Below are 20351 nucleotides of genomic sequence, written 5' to 3' on the forward strand. Positions count from 1 at the left end.
ATTACGCTGAGCTCTAAAGAAAGCCTCGCATAAAAGCTTGGAGAGGGGGGGGGGGGAGCATTTTAGTAAGTCGTCCGAAGGCGGACGCGAGCAATTTCGTTACGTCACTGTACGCGCGTGAACTGCACACGCAAGCGCTTGAATGCCGCGTTGGGCACGGTTGTCACAGAGGCGCGTCGTGCTCCGAACTCGAGTTAAACGCGGAGTATTTTCGACGGCGAGAAAAATTTAATGTACTCGGGTTTGTTTGTGGACGAGCACCAGACGTGTTGCGTGCACGTCAAGCTGGAATCGCGCAATAACATTATGGAGGTGGAGGTGAATTCAGTTGCTGAAGCCTCCGGGGTTGCGACCTTTCTGGCTAATCCAGTAACCGCGAGCAAGAAATCGGGCAACAAAACTTGAATAGGGAGGACTTACTGACGAAGATCCTACTTTATTACTGAAAACTTCGTCGCAAGCTAGTGACCTTTTTATCGTTATGTTCTCTATAAAGACAGTCCGAAGACCCGTATAACGAGCAGGAACTTGTGAGTAAATTGCTTTAATGTTGTCGTAGAAGCATGCGTACAGATCAAAGAGAGATGATCTAGAAGCCCTAACTGACAGCCTCTATTTAAGAAGCCAATGGGCTAAGCAGCATTAATGATGGAACACTGAAGGTGTCCGCTAGTGAAGTTTCTCTTCTTCTTTGATCTTTAACCCCCGTATTCAGAAATGCAACTTAATTTGAAGCCCATGCTTGACTTGATCTAAGTGACGCCTATCGTGAATGCGCCGAAGGAAACTCAGTGAGCGTCTTTGGGCACGTTAACGCCAGGCGTCATCTAAATCAAGTCAAGCATGGGTTTGACTTAAGATGCATTTCTGAATACGGGGGTAAGTCTGCTATTCCCCATCCATAATACTGCAGAATCAGAATGACTGAAATAGCACTCACACCTCCATCAAATGAACGCCGTTATACAGTGCTCTCAGTTTTCGGTAGCTGCGTCGCACTGTCATCATCAATCTCCCAAACCATCAATGATGCAGAACAGTCCCCTTGCTATTCCTAATCTGTTAATCATGTAAAAAGAACAATTCAAGAAATCGCCCGCGAATGCGGTTGATTGCTTAGAGGCGCCGACGAGCTCTTAAGCTGTCAGCGCATTCCTTGCGGCGTTATCTACCCAACGCCATCCTCTAGAGCTATAGTCTTCCAGCAGACTATGGACTGCAGCTTTAGACAGAGCCATCGCCCGTCGGGCTGGCCCCTACGGCAGACGACGTAGACGCCGGAAGAGGCATACGCAGCTGCGAACAATGCGCGAAACGACCGCCCTGATGACTGGCTGCTTCTCGAGATCACAGGCATCCCGTCAACGCCCGAAACGGCTCCTCGGTCTGCGAGACTGGCGGGCGGGCCTTGCCCCGTCGGCAGGGATGCCATCCTAAATAATACCGCGCAGACAGCTGTAGCACGACTTACTAGTTCGTGTATACAGCCAGCCGCTTTCCGGAGCAAGCTGCATTGTCTGCCACGCTTTATTGTTCGTGCCTTCCATACGCGGCCGAGACACATATACTAAGCGCGAAAGAAAAGAAAACGCCTCGCGAGGGTCTGCGTTCGCACGCGTTAGGCGTCAGACAGGTACGCGTGAGTGGGACGGAGAAGCGGAATTCTTCGGCGCAGAACGGCTGAAACAGCGCATTTCATCCTTCGGAGAGGGATGAGAACATTTAAAAGCGAAGCATTTCATGGCGAACCTCTCCGGGTTTTCGTGAGCGTTGGTGCCGCGTCGCTGTTCTCTTGCCGAATAGGCCAACCAATCACAGCGGAGGACGCGCACGACGTCATCGCCGCTGGGTTCCTCGCAGCACCACTAGATGGCTCTCGCCTCCGCACATCCGCGGCAGCGTCGGCATCATTGCTTTAGCGTCTCTACAAGGTCCGAATAAAGCCTCTTGTGTCACTTTGTGCGGACATTCAATAAACGTAAAATCATGTTTGGACTCTGGAAATCCAACCTCCACGGATGCGCCGAGGTGGACTCATTCCAAGTGGATGCACTTTGCAAACTCCCCGGCTACAGTTTGCAAATTGCAGTAAGTGTCGTAAGGTAATTAATTAAAAAAGTAGCTAAACAGTTGTTCCTAATTTATTGAATATGTGTTTCGATCTCTCGTGTGAGTAATGTCGGCCTCTCGGAATGATCCAGCTAAAGGACTAGAATTGTGTTATCTGTAACAGGCGATTTTTTAAAATTCCGTGAGACAAAATGATTACCCCGTACCAGTGATTACGAAAAGACCGCGGGAAACCGATGAGAAGAAAACAATAGTAAAATAAATAAATTACCAGAAAAGAAAAAAAAGGAAATCAAGAACCAAGTCCGGTTGCCACATCCAAGAATGCGTTTAGCGTGCTTTGGTTGGTGGTTATATGTCGCATTGCGTTGGACTATGAGTTATGGGTGGCTCTACCCATGCCACCGGGCCTCACCCGAACGCGGGAAGCGAACCATTACTTCGAGAGTCACTTCGTCAAAGACCAGTTCGGTAACCTCGAACAGTGTCTGCGACCGCGTCTGACACAAGTGTATGCCACCAGAGGTGCAGCGCCTCAAACGCGCAGCACCTGCGTCTTCGATTATACCGAATCGCAGCGCCCGAAAGACATCGTCTCAAAACACTAGCTCTCACGAGGGAATGCAATGCGAAAATGCTCCCCTTTACCGCCGTACCAACATTGTCACCATGCAGTTTTATGTGAAGCATATTACTAGAGCTCAACCCAGCTCCTCAGGCGCGGCGGTGTCGCCTTCAATACCACGTGACACCGTGACGTCACGACAGAGGAGAAACGGGGCTCCAACTCGCGCCGTCGCTCGCGGCGTCGCCCCCCGCATCGGACTCGGTGAGCGTCGAACAACGCAGCGTTCGGCGCGACAACGATTTATTCATGAAGTGCAACGCCGCAGATACCGACACCGACGACACCGGCTTTTCTGAGACACGAGCTCCTTAACGCTGTCGCGTTAAAATAAAGGCTAGTATGCTTCGCATCCTGGGTGTAACCTTAGCTAAGCCACAGCCATTTTTTACCATTGTGTTAGGTCTTCGTGATCGAGCCCCAAGAAAACGGTATAGGGCACCAGCTGTTGGGGACTTGCAGAGACACACGACACACCCAAAAGCATTGCTCAGACTGACCGGGGGTGCTATTCTGGACATAGAGTCTGTACAGGATCGAGTACGGTTGTCTAGGTCAATTACTCACAGGGGACCCTGGTCATGAGAAGGAACCTTACAGATGAATAAAAATGGGTTGGAGTGCACACAGTAGGCATTACCAAATTCTGATTGGGAGCTTACCCCTGTCATTGAAAAGAAACGTGTATAATCATTGCATAATACCGGCGCTAACATATGGGACAGAAACTTGGAGGTTAACAAAGAAGCTCGAGAACCAGTTAAGGACCGCACAAAGGGTGATGGAGAGATAAATGTTAGGGGTAGAGTTAAGAAACAGGAGGGGAGTGGTGTCGATCAGTGAGCAAACGGGCATAGCCGATATTGTAGTAGGCATTCAGAGAGAGAAAAAAAAATGAAACTGGGCAGGCCATGCAATGCGTAGGGTAGGTCGTCGGTGGACTATTAGAGTTACAGAATGGGTGCCAAGGGAAGGGAAGCGCAGTCGAGGACGGCAGAAAACTAAGCGGGGTAATGAAATTGAGAAATTTGCACGAGCAAGTTGGAATCAGGTAGCGCAAGACAGGGTTAATTGAATATCGCAGGGAGAGGCCCTCGTACTGCAGTGGACTTAAAAATAGGCTGATAATGATGATGACTTCAGCAGGTTGATGTTGATTTCTATTCAATGTGGCACATACCTACGAAGAGGATTCACAAGCAAATGAGGAATTGAATGAGGTTGGTTAGGTGATAAAACAATGAAGTAGAGATATCTTTGAGAGAGACGGATAATAAACCTATTTAATGAAAAAAATATAGCCTACTTTTCAAAAGGTAGTCATTGAAAGAACATATAAAAAATTCAGCAATTGGAGTCAAGATTACTGTCGATCGTCACAGAGCCTTACTGGACTTCCTGCACGATGCGCGGTTATGTGCATATTTATGTCCTTCTTTAATACGCCTTATGGCAGCCCTGCTTGAAATAATCACAATAATTAAAGAACAATCAGTATCATTGGATGAAAAAATGAAAAATAAAACAGAATGGTTCGATTCTTTTTTTTTTAACAATACCAGCCAACAGGCAATAAAACCAAGGAATTAAAGTGCTAAAGAAATTGACTACTAACGAGAATTTTGAGAAATCAACGAGAATTCCGGCAACACACTCTAAAGCTTTCGTAAACAACGCTTCAAGCGCGTTCCTGGAAAGTACCATCGCCATCGGCAGTGCCTAGTCGGCAGAAAGCAGCAAGCGCTGCCGTGAACGCTTAAAATTCGACTGAAACAAAATTGACACTCCACTTGGAGCTGCGACCGAAGTTCGTCAGACGAGTATCTTCATTGGTAAGTACCATTTTTGCTCGTGCTTCTACATACAGTCATCATCGTCGCAGTGGTATCATCAACCCGACAGCGGGGCATGCTACTCCGAGCAGTGCGCAGCGTCCATTGCGCGTTGTTCCATGCTGTCTGTGTCAATTAGCTGCACGCAATATACCAACGAAACGTTGTATCACGACAAGCTAGCTTTGATAAACGAGACTGATCGCTTCTTCCAAAATGGTTCTGTTGGTTTGGTGCGAACTTCCGCGAGAAGGGGGGGGGGGGGGGGAGACGAAGTTCTGACGCTATGTAATGGTGAACAAGGGTGTCATACGGTAACTTTTTAAAATTCCGCCATATGTCGAATTCGGTATTGGCGGCATTTTGGCCCAATGAGAGAGCTGCTACGGCCTCGCTGATTGGATGAAAACACTGCCGTTACGAAATCCGACAATATATCGGAATGTGTCAATGGCCAGAATGTCACCCCAGGGAGGGGGCGGGCGGAGGTGGAATATTTTGTGTCTTCGTTGCGATTTAGGTTACAGTGGCGCTAGCTCTCCTTAACCTAATGGAACAACTTAATGTTTAGAGAAATAGCAATAGCTGCCAACAAGCAATATCACGGCCGGAAGCACTCGCGTTCCAGAAAAAGAAAAATCGCAGGTCCGCCCGAAGGGCGAAGCATTGACAACGATGACAAGGTTTAGCGTTGCGTTCGAACTCCTCAGACGGCGTTCTAACCATACGCGTGCGACACGTTGGCGAAACGCAACACTCAAGGCGACTGCTGCTATGCAGAAAGATGAGCGTTCCGGCAGCTAGCAGGCGTTTCACAAGGCGTGCTTGATGCGCAGCACCGCCAATCGCGGAGGAAGGAAAACACGTTAGGAGGGAGCATCGCGCAACGCGATTGAAGCCAAACCTGGTGGCCGAACACGTGATCGCACGTTAAAGTGCGCGGTTGGTTTTCGTGTACTCGCTCTGCAGGCAGAGCAACGGAAGGGCAGCTGAACAAGCGCGCACAGAATAAAAACTACTGGCACAGCTACTGGGTACCAAACGCCTCAGCAAATGTCGATTCTTTCTCCGTGATCTCGACGCAAGTGGTCACATGGTGTTGGGCCACCACTGAGCAAATGTATGGGCTTCACGGAGCGTTGGCTTGCCAAGGCTGGCTGCGCGACGTAACGCTCCCACCTAACTTTTCCTTCCTCTATGCCACCAGCGATGTTGTAGACGTTGCGAATTGTTTGGGTGCCCGAGATGAAACAGAATGAAAACCGTCAGCGTTCGTAGATTGGGGTGTACTGTACGTTCTCCGCGGAACATTGTACGCACCACGAAGTGGTGCATACGCACACCTCTGCTCAGCATTCGCGCGAGTGCTTGTGCGCCCAAAGCTCACGCCAGCGGCGAATTCGAAGGCAAAACGTTGCGCTGGTTCCGCTGGAGTGCCGATTGAGTGGGGCGCTGAGGAGCGTCCACATGTTTTCGTCATTTTAAAGGGGGAAGCCTTATATGTCTCATAGGAAGGTGTCCTCGAACGGCCTTGTCGCCAGGAAACGTTCAACCACGAACGCATACAGTCATGACCGTACAAAAAAAAAAAAGAAGAACCACGTGGTCACACAGACGCGCTCGTGCCACTGCTAGCGCGTTCTTCGTTCATTGTTCACAGCTGGCTTTCACCTTCGCGTCTCGTAGTATAGCTTAGAATACCTTGGAGTTTTTCGCAGGCAAGTGTCTCTCGGAAACCCAATAAGCGGCAGATTATATTTTATTGCGATAGCAATTATGCGGTCGCCGTCGTCGTGCTATCCCTCTATCGGAATGTTCAGAGTGTCTCCAGACAGGCAAAGTGCGATTATCCAAAAATAAAAAAATAAAACATAGAAAGCGAAGTAGAGGCTCCGTCAACGTACTGCCCATTTGGTTCGGTGGCGTACTGCCATCCTCTGCTGGCGTGAGCGGTGTGCGCGGCATACTAGCGTTCCTGCTGAGCTGCTGTATACCAATTAAGACATGGACTGGCCTGAGCGGAACTACCAGTAAACTTCAAGCTAGAGTTACTATTTCACTGGGTGCGGAACAACACTGACGGTTTGCTGTCGGTCTCATCTCGTGCAGCATCGAGGTGCGACGCCGCCAACACCTCTGTCTACGCTCATCACTCCTGCTTTGTAGAGTCACTAGACAAACAGTTTCTCTAGTGACTACAGCTTTGTGAGACGCCTAGTACGTCTTTCCACGCAGCATTTGCTTTGTGTGCTGCGTCGTGCCAACATGTCGAACGTGGATATAGTTAATACACCGTCCGCGGAGTATTAACGTAGCACTCGTCCGAGGATTTCGAACGCTGCGCTAAACCTTGCTGTCGTAGCCAACGCTTCGCCGTTCAAATCAAACTGACCTTTTTTTTTTACGAAGTTAAAGGTGATCACCATTCCAGGCTGATACTCTTTGTCAAATTTCTGTTACCACTGTCCACTTCGAAACAGTAGGCATCGTACTGGGCTTCAACGCCCAGCACTGTGAACGGTACTGACTAATGGACGTATGCCCATGCATGGGTCCAAAGGCTCACAGACACCACGACACGAAACCTTACGCCTTGATATCATCAACTTGGGTCATGGCACACTCTCTTGTTAGAGCCATTTTGCTGAAAAAAAATTAGCTCCAGTAGACTAAGAGGCGTAGTAATGTGTCGTTGGCCATATTTCTTTCAGAAACGCCGTATTGCGTCACACCGTTCCAATCATGGCTAAGACGATTCTCTGCAGACGTTCATGCGCAATACTTCCGAGCCTGTGCTCGCAGCTAAGGTGCCGCAGTAGTGTACGTAGAGCATTGATGAACCATAGCGCAAATATTGGTTGAACACCCAAGAAAAAACCTTCTCACCGCGTCGCAGCTATATAGCTCAAGGATGACACCTGAATACGTGTATGAAAGTATGATATACGAGGAGAAAGGGACGAGTAGCTACAGAAAAGAAGTGTTCAGTATATTCTGCAAAGTTTACACTTCGAACGTTCTTCAGGAACTGCAGTCTGTGATGTTTGCAAAAATGTAATAAGAACCTCATTACCACTGCAAGCTTTCTCGAGATAATTGTCATTTCTTTAAACAAATTCACAAGACACAGCTACAGCTTATCAACCTTCATGCTTGGACCCAGAAGAGCTAGTTCCAGCTCTTTTGACCCTATCTTTCGGTGACAGTTTCCCGTGAAAAACAGGGGCCAAGTGTGCGTCGAAATTCGAAAAACAATTCTTTTAGAGCGCAAGTGTGCCAGTTAAGCTACTGAACTCTATGGTTGTCCTCTAGAAATATGACTTCCAACTATTTGAAGGTAACTTGCAAGGAACCAGTTACTTTCACCAGTAATGAATATTATATTCAAGTACTTTTTCTTTAAATATAGTAATTCGTAATCTGCTAAGTTACATTTTCCCTTTGTACTCGGAAACGTAGCCTAACCACCTATTAGTTAGCAACTTGTACATTTCAGTAATGACATGATGGAGGCCGACACAAGCGGTGACTTTCACGGCGTGATGGACACGTGTCATCGTGTCTGGACGCTCAGTCTTTTACTTTTCGTTCCCACTGCAGTGTAGCGCGAGGCCATTTGAATGCCCAATGAAGAGTCGCCTGACTGCGACCTGCAGAATGCTATGCCACGTAGTTTAGAGCCTCAGAATGCTAACTAAGCAGGTCTTGGCATCGTCGCACGCTCGCAGCTCCTACTCTTTCAGATGCATTTGTTCTGAATTTGCAGAGAACAGCCTCGTGGCGATGATGACATAGAAACGTGGCCGAAGCTTCAAGCAGTTGAACGTGGCAAATATGATGTCATGACACTCACAAGGATAGAGAACTTGGCGAGTTGAATTACGTTCATGACGTGGCAACTCAAGTAACAGACTCAGACTGCCGTCGTCCGTTTCATTCCTTTCTGTGTCTGTTTATTGTGTTATTACATCGTGAAGAGTCGCGGCTCGTCAAACGCAAAGATTAACATTACAAGGTGTCGTTTCAAGCGCATGCTGGTGACTGCTGGTGTGACTGACGTGTGGCAGCGGGCTTTCGTTCGGGCTGCTTGGGGACACTAAAGGTGCAGTAGCAATTTCGGCAGAAATTTCCGAAATTGCCTTGGTGTGCGGAGACATATGGAAGAGACTTAGTGCTTGGCGGCTTCGCCTGGGTGGGCCTTTCTTCAGCGCTATGGTCGAAGCAGGAGACCAGTGAGCTATACATTCCGCGACAGGGGAAGAAAGACTCCGCCCCATCTTACTCTATGGCCCGCACTCTGTGCCCTACAGCTGGCTCCGCCAACGCTGAGAAGTCAGTGTGGACTAATTCACGGTTCTGGGAACACGCTATCGCTTAGTCGATGGAAATAGGGGCTTTTTCTAACAGGCTGTCGTGAAATCACTCCAGGCGGTATCGGGTGCGGTGACGATACGCCTAAGCTCTCAAAGTATTAGGTAAAAAAAAAAGAACAGTCTGAACCTCGGAAAAAGGAATGTTTGTGGTTGGAAAGGAGCCTTGCAAGACAGCCGACCACCATCAGAGAGTACCGTCCCTCCATATAATAAGAAAGCTTGGAAAGTTTTGTTCCGTGACCAGGTCACATCCTTCTATCCCATCATAAGAAAAAGAAATGAGAGAGATAGGAAAACGGCTCAACTCTCTTTTCTGATAGCTTCCCATATTTTGCGGCTCGCCAACCTTGTCACATGTAACAAATTACCCCAAAGGTTCCTGGTACGTGGCTATTCTTAAGGCTGGTATACCGATACGGAGCCACTGCGGACCTGTCGGGTGTAGCGCACTTTCGTGTTTAACGAGGGACCCTGGCCACATTGAGTAGGCGTTCCGTACGTCGTGCATGTTTTACTGAAGCCGTTGTTCAATAGTGTTGCTGGCGCCTACTTCCAATGTGCCTTCGCTTACACCGAAAACCTTTGTGCGAAGCGCGCAGGTTTCTTTTCATCTGGGCGGGACTGCAGACATGACCCGGACATGTGGACCCACCGAGGGTAACGTCGATGCCGCGAGGAGCTTGCCGAACACACATCAAAGCGGTGAGAAAGAGTTTCTTTTATTTATTTTCGCTCTCTCTCTCTCTCTCTTTGCGTGCCATTGTTATATAGCGTCGTGGATAGCGTGGAGGGACTGAAAATTACGCTTCTATACGTAAGGCCCGCGTGGCCTTCCCGAGATTTTATCACGAGGTACTACTGTAACCGCCGCGTAATTGCAGGTTCCCTAAGCCAAGACATGTATCGTGAGAGACCTTGCGTGAGGCCTATATAGTGCATATATACGCCGCATGCGCTTCTTTCCATGGAACCGGACGGAGCGTACAGAAGCAGCATTGTCTCGGAGACCACCGGATATTTTAATATAAACAATTTTCAGCAGGTTTTTTTTTTCGTCGAGTAGGTGAGCTCTTCATATGCAATCGGCCGTATAAGCATGCGGACGCTTTACATTGTTCATCGACGAATAGATCGATGGCGATCTCATTGCAGACGTTTTGACGTGTACCTCAGTGGTGTCAGGTCAAGTGACGCCTGCTGACAGCGTGATCCATTCAGGGGAAGTCGGATGTAAAATACGCAGCTGTGTTGTGACGGAGGACCGTAGATCTTCTAACTAAAATGACTACATTGAATTCGGACACAGCGTTTATTCGTCTACCATGGGAATGAAGGGTAGTAGTACCTGGATTTGTATAATACCCTCGTTCTTGTGGGCTTACTCACTAGGCTTTATCTGCGTTTATTTGCTTAAGTTTTCAGGCAGTCATAACTTTCTAAACGCACGAAGGCAACAAAAAATCATGCACACCGATAATCATATTGAATTGATGTATGTATAACGCAACGTATGATTGAATATTGCCACCTAATGTTTGGCTTAAAGCCGCACATAGATGATGAAGTAGAAGCGGAACTCAACCACACGCCATCGCCAAACCTGAGCAACCAGCAAAATTCAAAACTCACCTCTTAGTCATCCGTCTACACGACCAGATTGGTGGAGATGTGGGGTAAAACACGTATTCCATGCAGCAGACCCCGTCCAACAACCGGAACACTGCCCTACTCCTATGGATAACCCACTTCACAGAGCAAGCCGACGACAACGAAGCCTGTCGCCAGAATTGTAACTACTTAACGAGACAGCGACTACGACAACGACTCAAACCGCCATGGAATGTCTCACACGAACCCGCTGTACTTTCTTTCAGAACCCGTGGACACGGAATACCTTTCACGGATATCTATGTAAAGATGTGGAGGATAGGCTGAGTGAGCTTGAACGTGTCTCTGCTTGCAGTCATTGGGACGTCGCCACAAAACTCCGCAACGTATACGAAGCGCCAGCAAGAAAGGAAAAGAAAAGGGAGAAAGGAAACGAACAACAGTCAGCATGAGTGACACAAGGTGACACCACCAAGCTCTTCATCACCAACCATCTAAAAGCCTTAGCTCCTTTTTGGTCAGTGTAAGTGATGGCATGATTACACACCCCTCTCCTGAAGGAGCAGTCTTGACCACCTCGATAATCTCTCTGTCGCACTGATCTTTCTGTCTAGAAACAATTTCGCTTTTTCGAACTCGGGCATGCATGACTTGTTACGATGACGCGTAGACTTATCACATTTACGGCAGTGTAAGCTAAACTGGCCCGGATTACCGTCACTTATATTCTTGTTGTGCTCTTTTAGTCTGGTGTTTATGCATCTGCCTGTCTGTCCAATGTATTCGCGTCCGCAGGACAACGGCACGCGAGAAGCCGCTCCCTGGCCGCAAGAGACGAAACGTTTTTTGGTGTTGAATCTTGCATGATTTTTTTCTGTTTGCTATTGCACGGGTTTGTGTTCTTGCACAGGATTGAAAGTTTTAACGGACCTGAAAACACAACATCACCGTCTACGCGCTTTCCAATCTTTTTCAGGTTGTGGGAAGCCTGGTGAAATTAAGAAATAATGGCTATTTTCTTGCGCACAACTGAACCTGCCACATCTTGCTTCTCAGATTGCCGCACTGTTCTCATTTTTCACAACAGGCCCTCGGCCACAGAGACCACAAGAGGTTGCGGGTATCCCGCGTTAAACAGCCGTCCAATTTGAAGTGCAAGGCTTTCTTGAGCACATGTTCACAAATTACGGTATTAGTAAAGTAGCACTTAACAATGCTACATTTCACGAGCTTGGAGTGAGCAGATACAGCGGGTAATGTATTGCTCCTATTCTTAGCGACCTGTTTTTAACTATGCATGATAGAAGATCAACAAATGTCTCGAAGGAACAAGGGTAATCGAAGTTTTTAGATTTGTAGACGACTTTCTAATCATGATCATTGACAACGCCACAGTGGATTTTCATCAGACAGCTGGAAACGTGCTTGACATTTTTGAAACGAAACTTAACACCTTTAATTTTGACGCATGAATGGCCTGAGAAGAATTCCATTACGTTTTTAGAACTGCGACAAAACTTGTTTAATGATCACGTATGTTGGGGTTATGAACCAAGAGCAAGAAAAGCTCTATTAACCACGGTATCTGCTCACTCCAAGCTCGTGAAACATAACATAAAAACAGCTTAGGTTTTTAGGTGGCTTGTGATTAGGAGCTTGGTGATGTCACCTTGTTCCACTCATGCTGCTTGTTGTTCTTTTCCTTTCTCCCCTTTCTTTTACTTTCCTGCTGGTGCTTCGTACGTATACATATGCATTGCATCGACATTACACTAAACACTCGGAAGTCAGCGCTCTTTTTACTCGGTCTCTATCGTCGTCCCGTCCTCATGTTTCGCAGTGTTACATAAGTTACAATGAACCAACTAGTCCAGCAAGCAACCATCTGCAGCGTACTTCAACTTAGAGTACGGCCGCCTGCAGCTGGTTGCAAAATGAAAAAGGCGTTTAACAACCTGGCACGAATTCTGACGTCGCCCTCTCGAGCGTTACACAAGCGCTGACCGCTTAGAACGATATAAACGTGCACTCCAGTCTTGTGTTCAGCTGCCAAATGAGACCGTTACTGTGCATGTCAAACACTTGACGCACCTCTTCGTGCGAGCGGATCCTGCTCGCTTGAAAACAGTACGCAGCGCAAAAAGCTGCACCACCTTATGCGTGGCGTAAAAGAACAGCTCTTTGCTGATCTGGTGTGGAGCCCCAAAGAATGTGGCAGAGTTCTTCGCTGAAGCCGTTACGACGGAGGAAGTGCGTCGACGGTGGTCTGCCTTATTCGACCGGCAATCGAACGCAGCGTCAACTCTCTGCATGCTCGTAGCCTTCGGCAGCAGCAGCATCGGCGAGGTTCACGCACTCGTTCGCTCTGTCGCCGGCGAGGAAATTCAAAAGGTCTACGGAATGAGCCAGCCTGTGGTCGTTACGATCGCCAGTGTTGTCCGGGATGAAGTGTCCAAGGCCCACAGACACCCGTGTCCGAGATAGCGGCGTCTCTAGCTGTCCACAGACATTCAGTACCTCACATATGCTGAAGGCTTGCGACACTCCATGCCCACTTCTCGCGCTGCAGTTGCGGTCCACACTATGCCTTATCCGCGATCCAATCAGCACGTGCTGGTTTAAGCATGGACAGCCGCCGTGCGTCCACACGGAACTCTGATATCTGGCGTATATACTTCGTACAGACGATCCCGTTGTAACCACTGCGACGAGGCATGTGAGGCTCTACCGCGAGTGTCCGTACCAACAACTCGGATTACGCGGTTTTCCTTCAAGTTGCCTCGTCCGTACTGCGTCTCCGTACTCCTTCGCTGTCGCAGCGCGCTCGCTGCCCGTTGCTGTGTGACGTAACGGAACGTCGCCGCGATGGGCGTGGCCTTACGCTCGCTGCGGCCTCCCAGTTTCGGTTTCGCGCTATCTGATAGTAATACAGTGGTACCACGGGTCCGCGGTTAATCGCATTATTCCAGATTCAAAAGTTCCTATATGGCTTGAACGGAGAGCGCGCTTCAAGTTCCTGATTACCATGAGCCCGGTGAAAGTAAAGAAGAATAAAATGTTCATAAATTAATTTTTGTTAATCAGCGACTAATCACCATGCATCAGCCGCCGCCCCGTGGTCGCCACCACTGACGACATGTCTACGAAGGGACCACGCTTTTATTTCAAAACAGCTATGTTTAAATATTACTTAAGGTCTTCGTATACTTAGAAAACACCCAGGATATCGCCATCAGTATGGCACAGCACCCCCGTGAGTGCATTGTTTCCTACTAAAACTTCTAGAGGGAACTAGGACATCGCGATCGTTGAGCTGCTATATGGGAATGATGGGTGTATAGTACAGTGCGTGAATGCACAGACCACGCTGATGCGGAGCCTCCACGAGACTGGTGCGTGGCCGACTTGCTGCTGGGCCGCCGTCTGCGGGGCGTGGTGCGGGGGGCGCTGACGAGCCGGCCCCCCCGACTGCCGCCCGCGGTGCTGCCCGACCTGCAGCTGGTGACGGACCCGGAGTCCCAGTCGCGCGCGTCGACGCCAGCGCGCAGCCTGGCCAGGTCGGCCTCGTGGGAGACCATCTTTCTCTACTCGCAGTACGCCCGGCCCTTGGACGTGCTCAGCGAAAATTGGGAACGGTAGGTTGGTGCATATATGGTAGAGCCTATGGCTGTAACGCAAGTATAGTTTCCGACACGAAAATACCCGCGTTTATATACGACATTCGTCAGAGGACGTACGCAATCATATTAAAAAAGAAATCATGAACCATTTTATTCTGTGATGGTGGATGACCAGCCAAGCTGTGTAGCGCACGACAATAAGGTGATACAGAATTTGGAACAAAGGTAATAAAACATTTATTTTCTTGATCGGTGGTCATCGTGACGAAAGGCATGCACACATTTATTTTTGTAGACCCTTTACATACCAATAGCGTTTCCTGAAGATCATTGGGTAAGCCCTCAATAGCAGCACATGTTACAATAGCCTATAAATGTATAAGGCCCTCCAGCTGGCACCAGTTTTGCTGCAGAGTTGGAATGTTTAACAGGTGAATTGTAGTGTCAAGTTCAACAAAAGAAGCCCGTACATGAGCTCAACGTACGGCGCACGTTCCTTATATCTTAAAACATGAAGAATATGTGGCTAGAGTATACTATGCGACAAAATACTTCTTTTTTTCTTGGCTAACTGGACTGTCGAAAATGGCGGACCGGAAGTTCTCTGGGGTCATGAACGCACTGCTGCCACATCGCGGATGCAAAAGGCATCCGCGTTCATTCGTGTTATACATTCGTTACGTACATTCGTGTTTTCATTTCGCGACATAATGAGAAAGAATTTGAGACCGAAATCACCGCACCGACTGACAGTGAGCCAGTGCCGTCAGCGCCATCGCAGAGGGAGGGGCAGTATGGGAACGCTGGCACGATGAGCGGCTTCGGATCGAGCCCGCTGTGGAAGAAGACGACGACGAACGCACGAGCAGTGACACGAGCCATTGCTAATGATGATAGTTTTTGCTCACACAGATTTGTTGACTGACACGAAAAACGTACAGAACCCTAGCCCTAATGAAACGCAAGCGCGGTGCTTCCGACGGGCCATGGAAGATGTCTGTTCATCTTGATGGCTCGTTGTCGGTTCGTCATGCCGATACGTGGCACGTAAGCGACGCTATATTACGTACAATCGCTTCACCCGGCGCTCTTACCCACCGAGAATGAGGTCGCGGGCTCGTGTCCCGACCGCAGCACCCGCGTTGCGACGGTGTCGGAATAAGATAATGCTCGAGTGGTAGAATTTAGATGCACGTTAAAGAACCTTAACGTGGACGAAATTAACCGGGGGCCTCCCCATGCGACGTCCCTCATGGATTAGTGCGCAGTTTCAAAACGTTAAACCCTGCAATTCAAAAAAAGAAAGGAACGGAGCATGCGCATTGGTCTGCCGTTAGGTCTGGCCAACTCACATTTCCTTACTCAAATACACATAAAGCGCAGAAATGCTTTATATAACATAACCACTGGACCGGCAAGTTGAATTAAGTTTGTATCATTGGAGATAGAAAGTTATAGTCTAGTCACTCTAGGAAGCAGATTTTTATTAATAACCTGGATTTTATTACAAATATTTCTTCAAATGAGAAAGCTTAAAAGAAGTAGGTTAGAATGAAGTTTACAACCCCACAACTCCGCACCAACAACATACATTGCAGCTTTGTTAACTGTACCTGTTAGAGTATCCAAAGTGGACAATCCTGATATATGAATTTACAGCTTACGCAAACTTGTTAAACGTTTACAAGGGTTTTACAAACGTCCTGCTAGAAGGTTAGTTATATACTTTGGAGTGGCGTACAATACATCTATTTAGTCTGCCTAACATGCATTAATTATTAGGTGCGGTTTACAGAGCTATGCTATCTTTTGTTATTGCTGAGTTACAGAGTTGTAAGCTTGGTACTTGGATATATTTTTTTAAATATTTTGCGAACTTCAAGAACATTTCCCCCCCAAAAAACCGACAGCCTAAATAAAAAAAAGTCTATCTCATTGAGTCAGTAAATTTTAACTCATTGCAAATGCAACAAACCTCATTTAAAGCTTGTACAGTGGTTGCAGAGCAAAACTACTTCTTAATTCCCCAATATTTAAATACAAGCGGCCTGGCTAACGCTTCCGGTTAATACTCAGCAGTGAGTTTGGTCTGAAGACAATGCATTCTTGCGTTGCTTTACCGTCTGCAGGCCAGTCAGGCCATAGGCGTCGTCAAACTTGCGATAAAGGTGCACTGTTCTTCCACTTGCATCTTTTTTTTTTTTTTAACAAAGCGCCGTTTTTTGCGTTGACGCACAAATATAACCGGAGCGCCAATGTATATTGTTGTAAGCTTTGGAAACTAATACCTCGAAATCGGCGTCATCATGAGAATTCATTCCAAGTGCGAGCTTACCGGCTACAATTCGTAAATTGCAGTATGTGCCGTAAGGACGTTAGTTGGACAGTTAATCAGTGAAATTTTGGTAATTAGCTAATCATGCACTTCGGTCTATCATGCAAGTAAGATCCGCCTTCTTCGAGCGATTCAGCTCAACGAATAAAATTGTGGTATCTGCGTATAGGCGATTTTATGAGAATTCCATGTGATGAAAATATGTTAAAGACAACGCTCGATATGTACCGTCAACATATCGTAAACTTTTCGGTGATAACTTATATGGTGACATATGGGACCCTTTTGGCACAAAAGAAGACGAAAGCAACATCCTGTGACACGAAACCAATACCCGAGTAATCAACCTCTCCAAAGCTTCTGGCTTCTCTAACAACGTGTAAGCGCGCTTGAATTGCTGGTTTTTATATAAGCATTCGACAAGATGTGGGAAAACTGCATGAAACGCCAACTGATGCCACTCGCATACGATTATGTTCAGTTCGTATGTTCTTTCGAGTATTTCGCTTTGATTTCTAAGACTACGTCTGCCTGCAGACAGTTATTTCTTTACCACAGATAACGCGTCCCCTTTATATAGTATACTACGGTCACATTTTCTGTATTTGAAAACAGAGGTAACTAGCAGTGCATGTGTTTTGTTTTCTCTGCACAGAATGAAAGCTGCTGTTACGTCGTGGTCAGTATGCTAGATGATGACACAGGAATCTACGAAGACGAAACTCCTATATTATAGCACTGTTAATTTTTTTGGCGGGTGACACGATGTTGTGTTCTGAAACGCTTCAGGCACACCATAAATCATTATTTATTATTGTTCCTTCTAGGCATCAACGTAGGAAAGTCCTCCGCCGCCTCTTCTGCTGCTGTCCGCAATCCTGAGTCCAACATGCTGCGTCGCGAATCACCTTGTATCCACTTCAATACGGCACCGAGGAAGTCATCTTCGCGTTTGAAAATTCGGTCTTCGGTCAAAATAGTTATTCGAACGCAACATTAAAGAAGTTTTCATTTTGACTTGGGCGTCGCCTACGGTTTCGGCCCAAGGAGCTCGCCGCGTGCGACCTCCAAGGGCTTAGACCCCTCAGGACCTCAATAAAGTTCTTGACTGACTTTGCCGCAGTCTGTAACATTTAAGCACCGAAATGATAACTGAGTGAGCGTGGGCGCACTAACTTACTCATTTAACATGGTTTTTCTTTTCCGATAAACACAAGGTATTTTACCCCCCACCACCCCAACCACCACCACATCCACCATCATTACCACCACCCTGTCGAGCGTTTACCATGGACACAGCTGTTGAAGCCAGAATGCATTACTGTGGCTACCGAACGCTATCGAAATGTAGTCTGGTTTGGAAAATGTCCCATAGTAACTTGGTAGATAGCGGACATATTCAGCACCTCCTGTAAGCGTTATATTAAGGTGTTTTAATCTTGGCGATTCTGAGCACGTCCGCAGAAAAAATTTTCTTTTTGGAGCGAATCTGTTCGAGTGACAGGTCGAGACATGACTTCATGCCGAGCAGTTGTACCTCGCAATTGGCAGTCAACTGCAAGTCTGCGTGACGAAGCCCTTTATAACGACCGTCGACCGAGAGCATCCTTGCAGCACAGACAGCAAAAGACAGTAGACGAGCGCATTGTAGTTTTGCTGCAGCGATGGATAGTGATTGCGGTCACACTATCTGCTTTGAGAAAGTGACTACTAGAGAACAACCTCTGGGATTCAAGTTAGGGTGTTGTCCCGTACGACGACAAAGCATATAGCGCTTGCAGACGCGCCATCGAAGCCATATTCCTTTTGGCAACCAAATGGGCCAAAGGGACTCGTCGAGGGGCCATTTCACCATCGCTCACATAAAAAGGCGAGAGGCGAGTGTCTCAGTGATCATATATGTTCACATTTACTGAGATCACTGGAGTTCCGAAGTCAGTTCAGCATGTCACAACAGTACAACAGCCGGGTTGCGAGTTAAGCAGGGGGGTGGGGGGTGGGGTGGTCGAGGGGGCTATCCTGTAGGTTTCCACGTGGACATGTCCATTTCGCGTTCTGCTGAAATTCCGATTGGCCGGGCTGGGGTATCTGTCAGAAGGAGAAAGATGCCCCCAGCCAATCAGCAGTTGATTAGGAGAAGAAATAGACATGTCAACTAGGTGGACACTTACAGAATACGCCCCCCCCCCCCCTTCCCTCCCAGATCCGAATTGACAAAGCTTTTCGTTCGTAAGTGCTGTTTGTCGTTGGCCGGCTGCCTTCGCTAAGATGTCCAATATCCCTTTTGGCTGGCTTATGCTTTTACGAAGAGTTCTAACGTAATGTTACTTTTTTTTTCAGTAAGCACTCCATATTACTGCCTTGTTTCAAGAAGTAGGTAACAAGCGCACGTTCAGCGTGGGGAATGACATAATTTTGTATCCGGAAGTGCAAGGGCACCGTCGCTTGTTTTGATTGGACCCCGAGTGCCCCAAACGCAGATTGAGTAAGTTCTCTGCGTGGGATGACGGCGCTCTACACCATAGCTTGTGAACTGCTCTGGGTGTGCCACTATAATTCCGTATTTGTTTATTCTTTCGCTCTACAAGCCTTTTGCGATCGTTTTAGTTTGAAACTTACGCAAGTTTAATGCCGCAAAACCTGAAAGGCTTCCCTGTTCTCAGTTTTGAAACGAGTGGACTCAAGCGTCAACGGACATCACACGATGTGACAATATCAGGTAAGTATGCTTTAATTTAGTGGCGTGAGCAATGAATACGAGCCATTTCGACTAGAATAATTTGGGTTATCCTATAAGACAACCGTGAACCCAAGCTAAAAACCGGTACAAGCAAACGAGGCACAGAATTGTTTAAAACGCACCCTCAAGCAAGCCTTCGATATTAAAGGGGGTGGAGTGAGGTGTAAACTTAGCTATAACTAGCACATTCAAGAAGCCTCGAGGTAAATGGAGGGTAACCGAGTTGGTAACAGACAAACGATAAACGAGACGGTCAACTCGATCAGGCGCTGGGGATGTATCGAACGCGAAGGAACAATAAGTTCCTTCGCGTTCAACGTCACAGCAACTGTTGAGTAACATGAAACCAGTCCATCTAAGACCCTATTTTTCTTTTGGACGAAAACGACACAGCAAATGCTGAGCTGCATGAACCGAGTCCATTTGAGACCCTCTTTCTTTCGAAGCATGTCGAAACGAGACTGCATGTGCGTTGCTGAAAACACTCGTGGAGGCTGGCTTCTCCGCAACAAGAGGCATAATGTGGAAAAGCTAGCCTCTTGCATTCGTGCCATCGTCCGTGGCGCGCATGCCTGCGCGATGACGTCACAGTGGCAACAGTAAGCATCGATGCAGATAGGTAAAGGCACCTAAACTGTAATGAACAAAGAGGATATAACGCCTCACAGTGCGGTGCTCGGTCTGCAAGCTGAACGGCGATCACTATGATTGCAGTGTACAGTAGTTGCTGGTATATCTGCCAAGCGGATTCTATCATCTCCTTCTTTGCCACTTAACATTTCCACTGTATGTTGACATTGTCTGCAGTTTTCTAACGTCCTGGTATTTTGCGTTGTTTCCGCTCGACTCGTGAACCAACCAGCCCAAGTGCGTATGCATTCAGCGGCGTCGAGCATATGCTTGGTCGGCTCGCATATTCGATTCCTTCTACATTCACTTACCCTTTATTTCGAGGGATAATTCGCTGGGCCGAGTTCATTTACCTCTTACTTTCTCTCTGCTCCTTGTACACCCACACATATGCCAGCGGGAGCGCAGCGTTCGCATCTGCATTTCAACGGCAGTCTTTCACAATGTGTCTGGAAGTCGTTGACAATGCAGACTAGGATACCTGCATCTAGAGCCTGCTGCCTACGAGTGACGCCGCG

At 47.6% G+C, this 20351-nt stretch overlaps 1 protein-coding gene across 2 annotated transcripts; it reads left to right on the forward strand.

Moving 5' to 3' along the window:
• Positions 1-4387: 4387 nt before the first annotated feature.
• Positions 4388-17480, forward strand: LOC139060577 (uncharacterized). 2 transcript variants are annotated; one of them, XM_070539722.1, is made up of 4 exons: positions 4388-4527; positions 9493-9602; positions 13870-14143; positions 17291-17480. In XM_070539722.1, exons 2-4 carry the CDS (start codon positions 9530-9532, stop codon positions 17343-17345), a joined length of 402 nt encoding a protein of 133 aa, XP_070395823.1. In that variant the 5' UTR covers positions 4388-4527; positions 9493-9529; the 3' UTR covers positions 17346-17480. The 2 variants fall into 2 exon arrangements, with proteins under 2 accessions (XP_070395823.1, XP_070395824.1); XM_070539723.1 differs by having other exon boundaries at positions 4399-4527; positions 9500-9602.
• The last annotated feature ends 2871 nt before the right edge of the window (positions 17481-20351 follow it).

Source organism: Dermacentor albipictus, chromosome 5 (assembly GCF_038994185.2).
Source record: "Dermacentor albipictus isolate Rhodes 1998 colony chromosome 5, USDA_Dalb.pri_finalv2, whole genome shotgun sequence".
NCBI classification, from domain to species: domain Eukaryota; kingdom Metazoa; phylum Arthropoda; class Arachnida; order Ixodida; family Ixodidae; genus Dermacentor; species Dermacentor albipictus.